Below are 21,722 nucleotides of genomic sequence, written 5' to 3'. Positions count from 1 at the left end.
AACGTTGCGTTTAGCCGAAAGTATATCACTTTAATGTAACATAAGTTAAAATAACAGCTGAAGCACATATGGTTTGTAAAATTATTAATTAATTAAAACAACACAATAAAGATTTAGTCTTACACGTAACATATTAAAGTATAAAGGTTTTCTTGTTACTCTTTTTGGAGAGTCACATAAACTATAAACTAAAATTGATTTTAAAACCAACATTAACATAAAAGTGTCGAGAAACGAAATAATTTATCATTTAGCTTATTATTAACAAGTGTTTTAAGTCTCACCATATTACAACAAGAAAATTAAATGAAGATATTATTCAGGCATATTGTTTTCTATAGAACTTAGTTTTATGTATATTACCTAATTTTTGTTACTTATATCCTGAATATTGGAGGTTTACGGAATCCAAATTTTTCAATTAGGCATGTTTGTTTGTTTGTTTTTTTTATATGGCCATTTTAATTTCAAACGAAAAGCAGGTTGGAGGCTCCTTTTACAGTTTGTAATAATTGACTAAAAACAATTATAGTGTTCAGATATGAAAAAGGAACACACTGAATATTTGATTACAAGATAATCAATTAAAGTTTTTATACTAATCAGCTATGAACAGTATTACATACAAACCAAATACAAATGGTCGAGAGGACATTTGAATGACTAACTAGCTACCTTAAGGGATTCCTTTTTCCACTAAGACATTTTTATTGAAATTCAATAGAGTTCTCATAAGTATATTAAATATGCAGTGTTCATAATAATTAGTTCTTGTAAGTAATGTATATATATAAACATATATATATATATATTTAGAGCTACTCAGAATCTCATCTGAAAATTTGATTACATCTGGAAAACGCATTTCGTATCATAACGTAAATATTATGTGATAAATTAAAAATGAAAAAAAAAACACACTACAGGGTTGTTAAGCTGTGAACTGCACAGCAATGCCTCACTGTCTCAGTTCTAAAATTTTTGAAAACCTAATTAAAAACTACAACTCTGATAAAATATAAACATAGTATATATTAAGATTTTTAATGCTAATACATATATTCCATATTATATTTCTAATTATACTGATCTTAATATTTCAGAATAACACATAATTATCATATAAAGACAATAATCACAATAATTATTATGATTAAAATATAATTTCATAATAATTGGTGTGATCATGCTGTATTTCAATCGGGTGATAAAATGGTCATTAATAATGCGTTGCTGTGTAAAAAAGTATAATTGGTTGGAATGTGGCTTTGAATTATAGTCCTTATTGTCGTCTTACCGAAATCGTATATTATGTTAAAGACTGCTTACTCTTATCACAGACACAAATTATAGATTATACGTTTAATATCTTAATACAGGTAAAATAAAGTGTCATAATAAACAACAATTATTACTGTGGATGCGTATCTCATTATAGTAATCGATACACTTCTTGTCCAAATACTGATGACGCGATACGATACGTATCTAAGATACTAAAATTTTATCACCGGTTTGTTACAAAATTTACAGTCTTCTCTGTAGTTTATTATCTATATTATTAACATTGTGTTATTTAAGTACTTAACCCTTTACAATGTTTTTTTCAGATTCTCAAGTTTGATCAACTAAGCGGCAGCTGGCAGAAGAAGTAAAAAAAATATCTGGCTATCTATTTTGTTATTATCAATTGGTTATGTTGCTTTACAAGTAATATTTTTGATAAAATACATGAAGACAACACATAGTATTCGATACTTATCTGCCTTTATTGAATCATTAATTTTTTGAAAATAAAACACTTTATTAGAAGTTATGATTTTTTTCTCTATCAAAGACTAATAATGTGAAAGCTTGCCACATTTGTAGAAGATACATAAATCGTATCGTATCGAATGATGTATCGATATGATCATGTTAACGTCTTCACGATACGACACTGATTTTAGTTATTACTTTTACTTTTAAATTCATAATATCAGATAAACTTCTTATAGTTATTGAAAATCTTATTATCTTATTAATTTACAAAATATGACTGGAACGTTGAATACTTTTATGTAGTTCATTCGATGAATGTAATATCGTAAAAGCTATTGAATTGGACCATTTCCGTATTAATTCTTTTGTAATTTGTTTATTACCGCAATATACTTCAAAGATAAAATTATTTATATTTTGATACCGATAAATTCACTTTATTTTGAACTATGTTAAGAGTTTCAGAACTGTTTTCTGATGGCTTTCCTAATAAAAACAAAGAACACATCTCAGAGTTAAAATATTTTAAATACTAATTTTGATAGTCAATATAACTTCTGTAAATTTGTTGCCCGATATTTATATGGACTAAATATGCAAAACTGTCTTTCCACTTTCTCAGTTTTAACTCAAATATACATATTTTTATTGTACACAGATTGAAAATTGGTATGTTGTAAAGTAAAAAAGCGCATTTTAAAAAAAACTTAGTTAACTTTATTGTGAACTTCAAAGGTAAAAGTTTAATGTAAGAAACGTTCAACTTATTCATACATCAATTTGTACCTAAAACATATTTTAAAAAATTAAACCATTAAAGTCTGTTATTAGTTATGAATATCAAAATAAAACTTTAATTGTTAATTGTATTTTAATAGCTTATATTTTAATAATACAGATAACTTAATCTTGTGAAAGTAATAACAATGATTTATAAATTACAATTGTATACTTTTAATGACGAAAGATAATAATTTAAAAAAAAAATATTGTTGAAAACTAATATATATAGATATATATATATACCAACTGTTAAAACTTTGTAGCAAAGTAATCTTACTAAGTTAGTAGGAAAAAAAAATAACGAAATGAATTATGTGAAATATTTAAACTAAAGCACTTTTATTTTGGGTTAAGAACTGCCAAACAGAATTAAATGATGAAAATGTTACCACAGAGCCAAGATCTCAACCCAATTGAAGAGATATGGGATCTTGTAGATTGAAAACTTGACAAATCAAAATTTAATTCCAAAGAAACTTTTTTGGGGTGTATTAGAGATATTTTAGGATAAACCCCAAAGGACGCTTTGACTAAATATGTTGCAACGATGCCTGAGAGACTGTCTGTAGTTATTAAAGGAAAAGAGAGGCGCACAAAATATTAACTGTTTTCTGAGTTCAAACACTTCCAGCGAATTTCTGCTGTAGTAAATAAAATAAGTAATAACATTTTTGTTTTGCACCTTTCATTTACCTTCAATTGTTTTTTGAAAGTAGTCTTAAATTTAATTTTTGACTTTGTCCTAACCCTTTTGCCTAGTACTAAAAATAAATGATTAGCCACTATGCAGTTTCGCCTGGAGCTACTGGTTTCAACGTTAGTTAGCATTTCTTTACCTTATGTTTTCTAGACTAATTTTCTTTCTAATTAATATAAAAATACAAAATCAAGGGATAAATAAAACACATAAATGTTTGCATGACTAATTTTTCCTCGCGATTTTTTATTTGGTATGGTGAAAATCGATTTTAGTAAAATTACAAAATATCTGGAAGATTATCGAGAAGTACAGTGGATCTAAAGTAAAGTAGTTTGCCCAAAATTGTTGAAATATGTATTGCATACAAAGATAATTTCGTAATTACTCAGGATAGTTAGATATGGACAAGTTAAGCGAAAATCTTGGAATATATTTTTATTAATTTGTTTTACCAAGTAGCTGAAACAGTTAAAGAAACTAAATTTATTCTCACTTACCATTATTGGAGCTTTCTGGTGAATGATGCTTTCGTAGAATAATAAATACAACTGTCATAATAACTATAACTACCATTAATGACACAACAACAGGCAGAACAATGCTCAGATCCAAGTATAATGGCACATGTTCTTTTCCTAATTTTTCTACAGAAGATTTTGAATCTCCTGTTGTTAAAAAAAGAAAAAAAAGTTAATGTTTTGAACTATCTAAAACCAATAATACCTTTTTACTATTACAATATAAAATAGGCATTTTATCACCCACTAAAGAAATATTAAGTCTAAAGACATAGATATTTTTCTAAAATATAAAATCTACCTCACACTACACGTTGTCATAATAAGGAAGAAATAACGATTTCATGAACTTAAAATAGTGTAAATTTGCATCAGTGTTCTGGCTTGTTATAGTTTCATTATATCCTTATATTATTATGTTTTATATAGTAGTTATCATAATCCTAAATAAAGTTATATTTTATAATGATTTTCTTTATTTCATAAATAAAAAGTTGTAAATGTACATTAAGTTAGTAAATTTTGAGTTACTTTATTTAAAGTTTTATTTCTTCAAATATAGACAAATCTGTGATTTTCTAGTACATTTGTTTTATTAAAACATACCTATATAAGTTTGAAAAATCATAAATAGAGCATTAAAGTATTATCAGAAGAAAGAAATGTCTTGAAAATTAGGGAAGATCTGATATTTCTTTGAAAACGAACGAAACATCTCAAAAAAGCAAAGGTGAGTAATGTAAGCAAAATATAGTTTTCAATAGAGGTCTGCAACACGTACCAATAGTGGTTGGAGGAGTTACAATTGAGTATTCAGCTTCATTAGTTCCAGCTTGGCTCTTTGCGGTGATCTGGAGAAGATAGTGCCTTCTAGGGGTTAGATTCGGGAGGAAAACATCACTTTGAGAACTCAGAATGTGGTCGGAGTAGGTTTTCCATGATTTATCTGTTTCTTCTTTATAACGGATAGAGAAGTAACTAATGGGACAACCCCCATCACTCCAGGCCGCTAGATGGATATTTACCCAAGTGGAGTTCACGGAAAGAAGTAAGTGCTTACTTGGTGCAACTGGAGCTAGAAAGACGAAGATGATGATGAATTATAGACAGTAGCAATTTTGTTGCTATTTCATTTTCCTTATCTCGCAATGCACAAATACACACACAAATTACACCATAGTTATAATCCATGTTACAGTTATTAAAATATTTTAATAACCGTCCCATTATAACGCCCCCACGGCTGAAAGAGCAAGGATGTTAGGTGTGACGAGGATTCGCGACGAGTGCCTTATCCACCTGTATATTTGTGTAAGTGCCGGACCATACTTTTTGATAGAAAATTAGTGTCTAACAAATATATTATTAACATTAAAACACTGCTTTTTATATTAAAAATGTGGAACCAAAACACGGATTTTTTTCCCGAAGGATGATCATATAATAATTATTCGGTTTGTATTTTATATTTGTATAAGTACTCAACAGATGACGCTTAGGTAGTCATAGATCAAAGAAAGTTTTATTATTAAAATTAATTCTTACTTATTGAAAACCTTATACTAATATATATATATTTATGTATTACTTGAGTGTCTTACTATTTGTTAATTATTTAATGCTTGTGCCCTGATTTTCTGAAACAAATTAATATTAAAATAATCATTCTAAATGCCAGAACGGGAATATATATTGTTTTCTGCAAATAGAACTTACCCACTCCTTTTGTTTTGACACTAATTGTTTCACTCGGCTCTCCTTTACCTGCAGAATTGAAGGGTATTAAATAAAATAGGTAACGAGATCCGCACTTCAAACTTGTCACTTTATAGTCTATGCTGTTCGGTGGAATTGCAATTGTGTTCCATTCTGCTCTTTCACCTTTGTAGTACAGTAAATACCCTGAAAGTTTCATGGAATTCGGAACATTACTTAAATATTATTCAAAAAGTTAGTAGAAAAATAAAATATATAAACGACATATCAAATACAAGACAAATATGCTTTTATTGTTTTGAATAATATTACATTGACAATTCTTATTGCTTAAATAATGGTTTCCTTATTCATTTGAATTGATGAAAATCATTCTTCTGGTAAAGAAGGAAAATGTCTCTGAAAACAAATTAGAAATAATTCTAAAGAATAGCTCATCTGTTCGGTTTTAACCGCGAGGAAAGCTACTGTCTAGTTTTTCTAAAGTTGCAGAAACTGTTTTATTTATATACGTTAACACAGATAAGTTAAAATACTGTCATAGGTCTTTTGACCAATTAAAGAATTTAGAGTAAATAGATACAGCTTTTCCTATTAGCCTCAGAAAATATCATGAAAAATTGAGAAAATTCTGAAGTGAATAACGTAACGATTGGTTTTGAACATAGATTAGGTATTTACATAATTACAAAAAAAACAAAACAGTATCAATAAACATTTTCACTCAATCGCAAGCCTTAATAACCAAACCGCTGTATTTCAAATCTTTCGTAAGTTTGAATTGATTTTAATATTCCAGTTTATTTTTACATGTACTGTGAAAACCTTTTTAACTCAGTGTGCTCATTTAAAATAACAAAATACATTTAAAATAATAATAAAAAGCTTGTAAATAATGTTTAAAGCTGAGGCATAGGCTATATCAGTGTGTGAAAAACCTTCGCTTGTAAAACAAGTAATAAACGGTATTTTTACCAACTTTAAGGATCTTTTGCATCTTATATTTACCTCGAAGTAATCTTAAGGTTATTAGTTTCATCTTAACATTCTAAAATTAACAAGAGTTCTAAGTCCCAACAGCAATACAAAACCCAAATTTCTTTACCATACAGCCATAAATTAGAAGAGAAATATAACAGATTATTTCACAAGTTCAACTTAAAACTTTATATGAAACTTAAAAAGAACAACACCATAACGAAGGTAAAACAATTCATCATAAAGTTAAAACAAGAAGAACTAATGTACAAAATGCAGTGCTAGTGTTGAAATACGTACATTGAGAAACAGGTCGAACTACAGAAAATAGATTAAAGAAATATAAAGACACAACCAGACAGACACATGAACAAAAATCAATATTAGCAGAACATAATTACAAACCATATCATAAACTGGGATAAACATGAAATTCTTGGCAGAGCTCATCTTCTGTAAATCAGAAGATTTACATCAAACTACAAGATCTAAGACTCAATTGAAACCATGGCTTTGACATCAGCAACCTCTGGACAACTTCTCTTTCACCAAACTAAACAGTGATCGCTGACGTTATACATCGTACTTACAGATTTTCCTACACACGCATGGAAAAACAATTGAGAGGAAAGAAATTTTATTAAAAGACTGTGTTAAGTAAAAGAAATGTGCTAAAATCCCGAAAGTTGGCGTTTTTAGGGTGTACTCCATTTCTCCCTCCACATCAAATTCACAAGTATTCGATCTTTTGATCTACTTCTCGTTTAATTGGATCTTGTGATTATTTTCTACATTTTACTTTCATATTGTCTCTAAAAGCTGGAAATCGATTCCCCGCGGTGGACACAAATAACTCAATGTAGCTTTGTTCTATAACACACAACGAGCCGACATATGCATACACAATCATTTTTTGCCCTCAAGTAACAGCGATATGTCTGCGGACTTTCGACACTTGTAGTTAGCAGAGCATATATAACTCATTGTGCAGCTTTGTGCTTAACTACAAACAAACAAAACTTTTATTTTATTTTTATTTCATTTATCTTTCGTTATCTTATTAGGATGATTGAATTATGCTTACAATTTACAAAGAAAAATGATGTCTACACTCTCATAAAGAATTGTGCTTTTCTGGCTTTCTCTGCAGCTAGTGTGTGAACAGAGTTAGGGCCAAGGTTCCATGATCAGTTGTCTTTTAATTTTATATGAATTCTTATTCTTAAGATACGGGAGTATTCAAAAGAAATTATCTATTTTTGAGCTCCCCTGGCTCTTTGAACCTAAAAATCTAACATGAATAAACAATCGCCATTACATATACTCCGCCATGCTAAAATGAGAAAATCTCCCCTTGATAACAACAGATTTTTTAAACTAATAGTATATTAAAAAACATCTTATTTCAGCTCAATTCCTTACCATAGCAGTCACTACCGCCTCATGGCAAAAATGTATTTCCCCGTTTAAGTTGATCAACAATAAATAGCGTTTAACTATCTGATATTGGAATGTATCACTGTACTTATATTAGTTCAGATATTTTTATTAGCTATGTCTTCAGCTTTCTTATATTTCCGATTTTGTGCTATTTGGTTACATATTGAGCATTAAGCAGGTAAGTTCTTTTAGGCGACCGTCCTCAGGTTTTTAACATACGAATGCTTCCCAAGTTTTTCTATTTCATACGGCATCGTTAGCACACGAGAGAGTCACCCACTGGTACAGTGATAAATCTACGAATTTACAACGCTAAAATCAAGGGTTCCATTCCCCTCGGTAGAATTACCACAGATGTGGCTTTGCTATAAGAAAACACATACAGACAGACACACGAGAGAGTTCAAAACGCGAAGAACAGATAACATACATTGACACATAGAATTCCGAAGGAATACCATGATATTCGAAGTGATATTCAACGGTTTGCCAAGTAAGTACTCTTGAACTAATATGTGACCTCATCAGAAAGTGCAAACTCGATACCAATCTTCTAGCGGAGAAACCTAAAAGTCTTCAATTTGGTGACATCTTCAGTCAGCTATGAACGCAGGAAGAATTAATATACTTATGCTCTAGTAGAGTATCATCCACATTATGCAGCTTCATCTTATTTAGTATTTTCCTGAGGAAGACGGATATTTCCATTACTACTTAAGAAAATTACATATTAACCAAAATTCACATATTACTTAGAATCTGTACCCCAAATCCACAAAATCACTCCTTTCATAAAAATATTAGTGAATTCAAGCCAGACAGCTGCTGATCAAATACTTCTATGTAGTTTTACCTAAATTACTTCCACTTCATGGCTTAAAATTACTGAGAATGAATACAGAGAAGCATGACTTCTATTCCACGAAAGATCAATATCATCTTTCCAAGAATACATTCCAAACTCCAGTTTCACTGACACCAAGTTTCAACGAGAACCAGCAAACCCAAAGAACAGCCCAAAACGAAAAAAATATTTACGTCTACAAAACAACCCTACCATTTCTCACCATGTAACAGCAAAAACAAGAGCAATCAGATCCAAACCAGCGTACCCGCAAAACCGTATTCAGGAAAGCACAAACCTCACCTCATGAAAATAATTCCCTAAGGTCACCTAAGACGTTTGTTTGAATAGCTAACTCTTCTCACACAAAACACACTTCAAAATATCCCGACCGACGATAAAGCTAACACCAACCTAAAGCTAATCCTCATGTTTAAGTTTTTACATATTTGTAAATTTCCTAGCTAATTTTATCCAACTTAACGGACACTTTGATTTCCAAGTCTAGACAATAATTCATGTAATTCATGTAATTCATTTACTTATGCAATTACTAATAGCATTTGTTCTCCAAATTTATATTTCACTACAGACACTGTTTGGATACAATTTTCTGCACCAGACCAGTAAAATTGGACCTTTTTCAGGGTATTTCTGTTTTCCTCATACATCTATAAACCTGTAGCATTGGATTCACGGATTGATACAAATTGATTGTCGGGTACACTTGTCTCCCACCTCGCTCAATACATCATTTTATTATCTGTTTTCTGAGGACATGGTTTAGCTAATTAGCTTATGAATAACACGACATTTTAAACAACTCTTTTATCACACATGTGTGTATGTACATGCGGATGTGTGTGTATATTTACGTATGAAATTTGCTTTTATTATTTTGAAATTAACTTATTTTCAAAAGTTATTTTATTTCATCCTCATTTATTTTTATTTACATCGTAACACATATGTTATAACCACAAGCAGAAGTAGAGGAATTACTCACTTTCCAACAACCCTCAGTTTTAAACTCCCAGCTTCCTACCAAACAAAAGAGAAAGGAATATCATCCATCATCTGCATCTTTTGTCGGCCAGACATTGTCAGATAGTTGTGCATGAACGTATATATGGATGTATATGTGTGTGTGTAAGAATGTTCTCCTTGAGTTGTAATATTCTTAAACTGTAAATGAGGCAAAGGGAAATTGTTTAATTTACAAACCCACCCTACTCAGGGATTTGATTCGTTTCACCTTTTGACTTTTGCCTAAAATAGGAAAAAAAGGTTGTTCTACTCTGGAAACAGGCAGGAATAATCAATACGTTACTTAAAATATTAGGTGGCAAACACCAACAGAAATCAACGTTAAAACAATATATACATTTATAAAAGAGCATTTAAAATGTCTTAATTAACGCTTATTTAAAGGTTAACAGCTTTGTAATAAAGAATCAATATTTTGTAAATAAATGTATTTATCATACTTGATAATAAATTAACTTTGTAAAAAAAATAAACAAATTATAGCCTTTATTATAGCCCTTCTTCCCCTCGCTGGCTCAGCCGTAATTTGAAAAACTTATAACAATATGATCCTGGGTTAGTAAAAGCTTCCTTATTTATTTAAACAAAAAAAGAAAGTGACTAAGAAATTACAAACCTGATATCGAGCAACTCACTTGAAGGTAGTGGATCGTAGACCTGATTGTCGACTGAGACCTATATTATTAACCTATGAGTCACTTAACTACAACTTCGGCAAATATATAGCATGGGCACTTTGCCTCATTTTACAAATATATCTACAACTTCAGCTTCAGAACTTTACGTCAAAGACACAAGCTTCAAATTACACTATGTAACAAAATTTTATTTTTTCCTGTTCCTGGGCAGAAAGCGTTATTTTCCAATTGCTTATGCCTAAAATAAATGGAAAGGAGCTATTTTTTCTTCAAACTTTGCTTTTGTGACCTGGGTAACGAAATTTTTAAGTTTACCCTTTTACAAAATATTCCAGGTAGATTCAGTGCTGATTAACTGATAGAGAATTTTCTCGAACTTACAATAATTTTCAAGAATGTTGTAGAACGTCACTCCTCAAGATGGGCTCTGGCTTCTGTCACATTGTATACGTTCTGTGCGAGGCAATTGGAATTGCCTGTAACTCCAACGAATGGCGCCTCTTCATTGATAGCTTATCCAGAAATCTTAAAGCTGTGCTGCTCCATAACGGGAATAAGTATCCGTCTTTTTCCCTGGCTCATTCGGTGCACCTCAAAGAAGAATATGACAGCATCAAAACCTTGCTAGAAGCCTTGAAGTATGATGAGTATGGCTGGGAGGTTATCGGAGACTTTAAAATGGTGTCATTCCTGATGGGTCTCCAAGAAAGCTTTACCAAGTTTCCCTGTTATCTTTGCCTTTGAGACAGCAGGGATACCAAAGCGCACTGGAACAGGAAGAATTGGCTGCAACGGGCCGATTTCTCTGTGGGGATGCACAATGACAAGTGTGAGCCATTAGTGGACCTCCAAAAGGGGTTCCCACTCTTGCACATAAAATTGGGTCTTATGAAACAATTTCTCACAGCTCTTGATAAGGAGTCTGCAGCCTTCAAGTACCTTTGAGACTCTTTCTCTAAGCTGTCTGAGGAAAAGGTCAAAGCTGGTGTCTTCGTTGGACCACAAATAAAGAATATCTTGGAGTACACAGAATTCCCAAAAATCTCAGTAGGAAGGAAAAGAAAAATTGGAGCAGCTTTGTCGCAGTGGGTCGGGGCTTCTTGAACAATCATAAGGCCGACAATTATGTGGAACTGGTTGAGGCTCTGGTGAAGAACTACGACAAAATGGGCTGCAGAATATTCCTGAAAGCCCATATCCTTGACGCTGATCTTCATCAACTCAAGGAAAACATGGGAGCATACTCAGAGGAACAAGGTGAGCGCTTCCATCAAAATATACTGGACTTTGAACGTCGCTACCAAGGAGCGTATAACAAAAACAAGATGGGAGACTATATTTGGGGGCTGATACGTGAAAGTGATTTACATTACAGTCACAAATCTTGAAAAACTGCTTACTTCTAAACATTTTTGTTCATTTTTGTACAACTTTAATATAAATACACGTAAATCTTGATTCATATGTTGTTTTATTCAGACCTTATGTAAAGGAAAATGTGCAAATTTGCCCGTTTTTACATAGAAAATAGGTTAATTTCTAAAATTTCATTATCCAGGTCACCAAAACAAAGTTTGAAGGGAATAATGGCATTTTCTGTACTTTTACAACATAAGCAATTAAGAAATAATACAGCCTATCCAGGAACAAAATCAGTGCTACAAAGTGTTATTCACCTCAGGTGACCAATTAGCTGTTCTCCTCCAATTTATTGTCAATAAAATAAATTTTATGTTCAACAACCAGAACTATATGTACATGTATGCCAATGATTTTAAGCATGGCCAAAATTTTTCACCAATTTTACAAAACAAACACAGTTCGAAACTTTTAACAATCATTGTACCGATAAGTTATGTAAACAACAAATATGTGGGATTTACTTCTACAGCGTCTAGACTTATTTTGAAAAACTACTTCAATTATACTCATATTCGAAGACCAAATTATCTGCAAAAGCACTCATACAGACTTCTATATTCTCTGGGATTCTGCACATTACTAAAAAAAAAGTTTAAAGTATGGAAAAAAACACAGCTAGAAAATATTATATTCGACCGACATCTTGAATGACGAAATTAATCAAATGAAACAACAACTAGTTGACTTAAGGAAATTTGCACAAAAGAATTTAGAAAAATTTGCACACGGAAATTTCAATCAATACTACAGTATACATCCCCAATCCAATGATACAAGCAATAACAAAACATTATATTGATGCATATGCTACGTCCAGAAATATTTTGTTTAGTTTTGGGAAGTTTGCGCAAAGCTTCACGATGGCTATCTGAGCTAGCCGTCCTTAATTTAGCAGTGTAAGTCTAGAGGGAAGGCAACTAGTCATCACCACCCACCACCAACTCTTGAAGTACTCTTTTACCAACGAATAGTGGGATTGACTGTTACATTATAACACCCCAAAGCTGAAAGGGTGAGCATTTTTGGAGATTAGAATTCGCGACCCTCAAATAACAAGTCGATAGCCCAAACCATCTGGCCCTACCGGTCCTGATCATCCCAGATGTAAGTGACAAAATAACCAATGTTTTCAGAAACCTTACTATCAACCAAAAATATCTTCTATCTGTTAAATTTGTCCAAAATCCTGGTATTAAAATAATATTCATACTATGTAGAAACTATTCATACAAACATATTACTAATGTAATAAAATAAATTTGGATGTAGTTTGATTAAAAAAACCGTTATTACAGACATGTTGAGGTACCCATCTTTTATCCAGTTTCTGAACTAAAAACAAAATTGAGGGTATATGCTATGGAAAATAACAGAGAAATCCTAACATTTAAATATGTTGTTTATAATATAACATATTAGTACAGTATTGTAAAGTTTTGTATAAGATTTTATAAATCAATATGTATATATTGTGCGATGGTCCAGGCGACTTTATAGGAAGAGGTAACGGCATTTATAGTGGCAGTAGGTATACTTTTTGTTACCCGCTTTCAACATCCAGCTCTTAATATCTTTCCACAGTGTTTCACGTGATTAATTAATTGACGGTCGTTGGCTGTAGAAGTGCCTCAGAGACCGAAATTGAAAAGTCACGGGTCAAAGGAAGCAGGTATAATCAAGAAACGGCTCTTTATATCAGCCTTATTTTGTCTCGAACTCTTCAGCTGAGTTAATGTGATATTGCAATAGTAACGGTAATATTTTAATTGTGTTATTCCGAACAGATTGCTAGCACACTGTCTGAGATATATATGACGTTTGTGTGTCCTTCCCCACAGCGTGTATGTATGCGTTGTTTTGTAGAAGTTTAAGATATTTTTAAGAGGTTGTAAGGACGTCGCGTCATCTCTAAATTTACCTCACAAATAATAAATGGACAGTAAAAGAAATTATCGGTATAAGAGATTGATTAACGTACTTCTTCTTCCAAAGTAAAATCCTAAAAAGTTTGTTTGAGATTGGGCTAGCGACCTAGGATTAGTTAGATAACGGACAAACAGACAGAAGAACAATTTTTTTTGTGGTTTACATCTATAGATGCAAAATTTTGACAAGATTATGTCAACCTTAGGTACTCTGAGCAATACACAGTCTTCGCATGAATTAAATTTATTTTAACTACTTCATTTGTGCAAACACTTTTTCATTTTCTTTGGTTTTAATTGTATATTCAAACTGTTTACTTCTTACATGTGTATATTTCTGCTGTACTTACAAATATTGTTTGTTTATTTTGTACTTCTAGAATACTAATTACAGAATTATGATGATCCCGAGACGTTTAATAAATGCTTCCTATTATCACGTTCGTGTTTTTCTTTATCGTTAACTTACTTTTTTCGAAAAATGACCTGATTACAAGTTGTTATTTGAAATGTATCTGTGAAAATAATTAAATAAAGTTAATTACATATATACATTCCCATTGCAGTTTGAACGCAAACAAAGTAAGTAATTTCTACATATTACAAATATACTCAAAACTAATTTCACCAGTTATTCATAACTGTATAAAAATATTTTCCTGATTTTATTAATAGTGTTACGATGTCTAACATAAAATGACAGTGCTTTGCGAAGAAATGCAATATGTAGATGACTGTACACCAGTACAGATATGTGTCAAAATAACGTTTATTACAACTAAAATGATAAGTAAATTATTAATTCATCCATTTGTTTAAAAGTTGGTAATAGAACTTGCTTCAAAACTCGATGACTAGAAATGACTAAATATCAATTTCCAATCCGAAGCAGTAGGTTGAGTCAAAAATCAAGATATGTTATTGTTTAGTTATTACAATAAAATATCAGAAAAAAAAAGGATAAAAATAAAATAACTTACCAGAAAGCTGATTATTTTTAATGTTATCTTTTGTCCTGAATAAAAGATGAACTTCAGAAGATGTACTTGCTAATATATCTAACGTAGGCTGTGCAGGAGGATCTGAAAATAACAGCATAATAAAAACAAATCACACTGAAGTAGGTAAACCGTGAAGTGGAACAGAAGTAGGTATACATTATATGAAATAAATTAATTAAAATTGATCTAAGTTTATATCAGAAGTTGAATCACATAGAAAGGCTAAGACAAGTTATGTCTGAAGTAGTAATCCCAAACATGTAACACATATACACAAAAAAAAAAACTTTCCTGAGTTTATATTTGAAATAACAGGAAATAATTATGTAAGTAAAATCATGTTTTCTACATTTGCTTAATTCAACCTAAAGCTACTCGAGGACTATATATAATAATAGTTCCTGATTTAGAAATGATAACATAGAGGGATGTCAGGTAGTGTTTGTTTGTTTTGGAATTTCGCACAAAGCTACTCGAGGGCTATCTGTGCTAGCCGTCCCTAATTTAGCAGTGTAAGACTAGAGGGAAGGTAGCTAGTCATCACCACCCACCGCCAACTCTTGGGCTGCTCTTTTTACCAACGAATAGTGGGATTGACCGTCACATTATAACGCCCCCCACGGCTGGGAGGGCGAGCATGTCTGGCGCGACTCGGGCGCGAACCCGCGACCCTCAGATTACGAAGCGCACGCCTTAACGCGCTAGGCCATGCCGGGCCTTGGTCATTAAAGATAAACAAACATTGCGCTATGCGAGATGCGCGATGAATACTTCATTCAGCCTATACATAACCTTTAAGACATATTATAATTCCGTAAAAATATGGTACTAGCAAAATAAATACAAGTTGGTTTCAAGCTGATAAGAATACGTTTAGGAAATATGAATCTACTGAAGACTGGTGAAAATGGAAATTGTGTAATCTTGATCTGGATTTAATAAAAGTTGTGTTACTTGTAAATACCAAATTGAAGGATTCAAAATAAGCTACATAGAAGCTATTATTGAGCTGATATAAGTTAGATATCAAATATTACCATTTTCTAATGTTCGTACTATTAATTCTGCAGAAGCTGGTCCTGTTCCTTTACTATTAAATGCCTGAACAACGATTGCATATTTTGTAAAACGCCTTAGATTGGTGAGATGAATCTTTTCTCTGAAATCTGGATCTCCTACTTTTAGCGTCTGATAAACATACGTGTTAAGAGATCCAGCTATTCTGTAACCCACGTAGTAACCTTTCAGTGCACCAAATAGAAGCTGTTCTGTAGGAGGCTGAAGTAAATGGAAAAGAAAACATAAATAAGTTTTTAACCAGTAATAACCACATTAGTGTTGTTTGTACATCATAATAAATAAAACAAAAGACGGAAAAAAGTTATGTATGACAGATTTACAACTAACTGAGCAGATTTTCAGTGACGTGATATGCATTTGTTTTTACATAATAAATAAAATTGTTATCATGTACACTTACATATATACATATTATTGTGAAATTGCCTTATTTGTATTTTCAAAGTTAATAATGGTTGGGTTGTTGATGTTGTTGTTGCCTAATACGTATTGTAATTTTGTTTGGTAAGTTTTAAATGTACAGGAAACATAAATATGTATAGGTATCGATATAGATGCCCCAAAAAGTTACTATTTCCTTATGGTTTGGTTTAACTTCTTTTGACTTTCGCGCAAATCTACATGAGGTCTATCACCATTAGTCGTCCCTAATTTATCATTGAAAAGTTTTATATAAGCATTTTATTTCGTGAAGTAATTAATTATATTGTAAAGTATTTATATAGGCAAGAAACTAACACCGTGCTGTTATCTCTGTAATTCGTCATACATTTTATACTATGAATAATTTTGACTTGTACTGATTGGTATAGTGTGTAGTTAATCATCTATAAGTGACACACTATTTTTGATGGCAAGTTTGTTACGAACGGCTCAATTATAAGATAGCCTACCTCAGTAACTGAGTTTTTAATCTTTGAGTTATAAGAATTTGAAAAATAACTTTTTCATAACTTAAATTAGCAAGTAAAATAGTTTAAGTAAAATGGTTTACAAAAGATAGTTAGCTTTTATTTGGGTCATAAATAAACAGTAACAATGAAACAAGTAAAGTTGTTTATTTTGTGTAATATAATTCAAGAAAGAAATGATAAGTGTGATGTAGAAGTAAGCTTTTCATGTCTTTTCAAAATTGTTCTAATTATATATATATATTATTTATGTACTGAAAATTCTTCGTTTCAAGAATGAGTACTATGTTGTAAAATATGATGAAAATCAAATATTCTATAGTACGCTCACCTTCCAAGTCACTTTGATTGACTGAGATCCTATAGCTTCAACTTCAACTTCTCTGGGGGGTCCACCAGGTGCTGCGGTTCACAAAGTACAACTTACGTTATTAATAATTCAGACTAGTACAACAATATCTTCTTAAAAATACCTAAAGTAACACATTACTTTATTCAAGTGAGAATTATTTTGATGTACTAACTGATGTTCTAATATACAGAAGAATGTTCAGTCAAAATATGTAGTATGTTCTACGAAATAAAACCACTTCAATAATTATGCTTATAAATCTTTGCTTACCAATTTACTATTATACTAGCTTAAGGTGCATCCATAGAAAGATTGATGAAAAAATGGTTATAAAATGTCCTTTAACAGTACATCCCAAAAAAGCTTATTTTAAACCAGCTTTTTTTTTTTGAGAATATTTGTTAAGATTTCATTGTTTTGTTTGTAACTTATTGGCGATAAATTTGAACTATAAAGAGACGGCACACAACTCACTTGTTTTAAATGAATATATATGTAATGCGTGTGTGTTTTCTTATAGGAAAGCTACATCGGGTTATCTGCTGAGTCTATCGAGGGGAATTCAACCACTGATTTTAACGCTGTAAATCCATAGAGTTACCGCTGTTCCAGCGGGGAACATATATGTATATATATATATATATATACAGAATATTAGTGCTGGGAGTCAAATAAAATAAAACAAAATGAAAAGGAACGATTCCATTAAAAACATCAAAATCCAAGCCTTTGAGTAACGATAATTTGTTAATTTGTTATGTACTGAAACAATACCAAATAAAAATAAAAAACGCTGCACTAATCGAAAGGAACCCCAGGCTATAATGTTAAATATATCGCTGAATAGGACCAACACTGTGATGGGAATACACCGTCTATCAGTTTTAACCTCCGTTCGTCAATCTCACATGAAGAATAACTAAAGAATGAAATTATCAAAATAACAGAAAAAAAAATTAAAGGAGCAAAATGTGGGTGCTGAAGCTCACAACGTCCCACATCCATATCACCCTTGACTGCCTGCAAACAGTTGTGGGAGGGTGATTAATCTCCAAAGTAAAGAAGAAGAAAATAAAATAATAAAAATAATAATAAAAGGTATTACTTTACTTGAGGATAAGTTAAATAAGCCAAAGTTGGTATTCCATTCTCCATTATGGTAGTAAGACAATAATTAGTCGTCCACTAGACAAATTATACTAGAATAAAGGATCCCAACCAGTTATCCAAACTAATTAGTATAACTCCCTACCACCATCCACTGTAACTACCAATTTTCAGGTTCTAAACAAGCCGTTATATGTGATAAGGTGTTCATCTGTATAAAGTAGTGCGAAGTTGTTTATATAACCTCATTAAAAACTAGTTAAAAATAGTTATTAGAAACTTTCAGTAAAATTTCATTAGTCTTCACTTCTTTATATTCATTTTGTACATTCTTATATTTATCACAGAATATTTTAATCATCTTATTTAGTTTTTTTTATTAAGTTCAGTAAATATAAATTTTTGTATCCGCATTTCAAAATGTTGTTTCAACCTTCACTACAAACCTTAAAGATCTGTAACTCGACTACTTCCTAATGAGGTCGCAAAACTTTTTTCCAACATAGATGAACTATATCAACTCAGTAATAATACAAAACTAAGTATTATTAATACTTCAAAGATCTCATTAAAGAGCGCATCGTTTTACTTAACAAAGCGTTAACTTTGCATTGTCTTCCAACAAAACTTTGAATTTAACATTATTACACCCAGAATGCAGCAAATTTTTATGTAAAGATCTGAAGAAGTTATTTTCCTATTCCGATGTTAAATACGAACAGCACAGTGGTTTATAAACATTGATAGCCTACAAAACGTCATTAAAAGCTTCATAGCATTCATTGTGGAATGCGAAATCTGACAGAAACAGTATCCACTTTCTCGAAAATGAAGTATATTAAAACTGAGGAACAAAAAGGTCAGGACTGCCGGTTAAAATAGAAAGCTGTGATCGAAAACAGTGACATAACTCACACTTATAGAAGTGTAAAAGTATAGTTAATTAGCTTAAATTCAAAGCAAACTGTACACTTAGACTAACTCAAAATATCAAACCGATAATAAAACTGTTAAAGTGGTGATGTATCTGACTAACATGTACATGTTTTGTATTATTAATTGAAATCATAATAAATATACACTACTTCTTTTCAAATCAGTTAAGCCTAAATACACTACTTGGAGATGATCTCTCAAAAAGACAGCTTCAAAATTTGCGGTTATACAAAACTAGGTAAAACGTATTAAATGGCAAAATAACCTGTTAAATTCGTGAATATTTCAATGTACAATAAAGATCTTTAAAACATAAGTGAAATAAGTGTTAGGAAAAACGTTTTATTTACGACTGGAAGAAGAAAATGCTGTTTCGACGTTGCCTTACTTATTAATTGTTAAAGAGCTGTGTTAAAAATACAAAGAAAAATCGATCAAAACAACGTTCAAAAAGTGTTCATTTAAATATTTTGAGTTATTTGCTAAGCTTCCTATTACCTTCTTCATCTGTTTTAACATGTACCACTTGACTAGCATGACTTGATCCTAATTTATTCACAGCAAAAATACGGAATTCATAATTTGTGGAAGGGAACAGAGTTGAGAGAGTGGACGTTGTATCATTTCCATGAACAGAGAAATTAGATGACTTCTGGTGCCAGCTATCTGAAAAATATATAGCTAAATAATTTTATTTGAAATAGTTGTGTTTTATTTAAAATAACACATTATATAATAATAAATTATAACACATTTTCCAATATCTTAAAATCTATTATTTATTAAGTTTTCCACAAATCCCCCCATACCGGTGGCTCAGCGGTAAGTCTATGGGCTTACAATGCTAACAATTGGGTTTTAATACCAGTGATGAGCAGAACACAGGCAGCCTATTTTGTAACTTCATGCTTAGCAATAACAAAACCATATGGCTTAAAGAACGATTATACACAAAATACTTAAGCATGTCAAGATCATGGGAGTTAACTGAACATCTAAAAACTTGTGCTTCTTGAGTCTTCTGATTATAACAAGTTATTTTGGGTCACCTTATAGGATAAACTGATGACCAGAAATAAATTGAGGGAATTAATATTAGGGACGATTATTATGTAAGATTTTCAAATGAGAAATAACACACGAAATAAATAAATGTAACGTTGTCGGCAATAAAAAATTAATTATAAGCATTTAGTACATAAACAATGAAAGAAGCAACATCCCTCAAACAAATCGCTTTTTATTTCCTACATAATGTAAATTATAGTTAGTAGAAAAAACTTGAGAGGAAGATCTGAATTTCAAAATATTTTTACACACACATATATATATATTAACTATGACTATCTGATTTTTCATGATAAAGTAAACATACGACACATATTTATAAATATTCTAATTCAAGATTTTTAGCTTTTCTATAAATTACTTTCGTTCCTGGTTTAATTTTTTTACTTGCATTTTAGTCATCTTTCTCGCTGGTTGTAATTTAATAAATTTAAATGTGTGAAATCGATTCATTATCTAAGCTTTAAAGCATATCATAAGCAATATGTTAGTCTAGTTTCACAAGGAAAACTAAACAATGATTTATATATAACGGTAATTTAAAACACTGGTGGAGTGATTTGATTGCTTTTTTTTATTCCATATTTGTCTTCTGGTCTTTTTGAGTATTAAAACTTATTAAATGACAAACAAATTATTGCTAAGAATTCAGAATAGAAACACAACTTTATTAATTTTTCTAGAACTGTGCAACTCTGTAATAATTTTACTAGAAAAAAAATGACATTTTGTTAGTGTCTTCTGCATTAGTGTTTATTAAAGATGGAGAAAGATATATTATTGAAATTAACCTGTAAGATATGCAAATAACAAGTTCGCTGAAAATACGGAAAGGCAAATAGAGATTAACCTCACGAATGGCTTGGGTAATTTCATCCTTCAACTTTAGAATGCAGTTTCAGTTATAGATTTAATGGAAGGATAAGGCTAAGCAATTGTTTATAAAATAATACCAGCTTAAATAAATTACAATTAATTTGGTTCAGTTTAAAGAAACAACAAGTGTTACTTTCTTTAGAGGTATTACAAATTAAGTATCTTCAGCCATAACTAATTAATAAATACAAAGCAAAAGATCGCGGTCTTGTAGCATTGCATGTTAATTCTGTTATAACAGTAATAAAACAATGCCGTAAGTTCTAAAGATGACTTTTGGTGGTTATGTGACAGTAGTTCAAATTTAGAGAATGCTGCAGAATTTCGTAATTGAAACAATACAGGATGCATGAAGGGCTACATGATATATTAATGGATTTCCCTAACTACCGAACCAAATTGTACCGGAGAACTGACGTGGGTTTCCTCTACTACAATCCAGAACTAAACCAACAGTCAAGGAGGATCTAGAGGTCCAGGATTTACCTAATTCTCCCAGGTTATTTGACCAAAAGGAACAACCAGAGATTAAAGTGATCCTTAGTAGCAGTGCCGTATATTCCAAAATACAAATATTTATATTCTGAAACTCATCTGTTTTATGGCACTACTGAGGAAC

The 21,722-nt window shown here is 31.2% G+C and overlaps 1 protein-coding gene across 4 annotated transcripts in view; it reads right to left on the bottom strand.

Moving 5' to 3' along the window:
* Positions 1 to 21,722, bottom strand: part of LOC143252819 (cell adhesion molecule Dscam1-like) — a 99,771-nt gene that overhangs the window by 6,842 nt on the left and 71,207 nt on the right. For 3 of the 4 annotated variants that reach the window (XM_076505558.1, XM_076505559.1, XM_076505561.1), the window contains 7 exons: positions 19,658 to 19,825; positions 17,096 to 17,166; positions 15,811 to 16,051; positions 14,753 to 14,854; positions 5,479 to 5,664; positions 4,544 to 4,837; positions 3,742 to 3,909 (listed from right to left, as the gene is read on the bottom strand). In XM_076505558.1, coding sequence (XP_076361673.1) covers positions 3,742 to 3,909; positions 4,544 to 4,837; positions 5,479 to 5,664; positions 14,753 to 14,854; positions 15,811 to 16,051; positions 17,096 to 17,166; positions 19,658 to 19,825 — 1,230 coding nt within the window. The remainder of the gene's footprint in view (positions 1 to 3,741; positions 3,910 to 4,543; positions 4,838 to 5,478; positions 5,665 to 14,752; positions 14,855 to 15,810; positions 16,052 to 17,095; positions 17,167 to 19,657; positions 19,826 to 21,722) is intronic. The other variant, XM_076505560.1, reaches the window with a different exon arrangement.

The sequence above is a fragment of the Tachypleus tridentatus genome, chromosome 6 (genome assembly GCF_004210375.1).
Source record: "Tachypleus tridentatus isolate NWPU-2018 chromosome 6, ASM421037v1, whole genome shotgun sequence".
Taxonomy (NCBI): domain Eukaryota; kingdom Metazoa; phylum Arthropoda; class Merostomata; order Xiphosura; family Limulidae; genus Tachypleus; species Tachypleus tridentatus.
The sequence above is the reverse complement of the archived record's forward strand: the minus strand, read 5'-3'. Positions and strand labels throughout refer to the sequence as shown.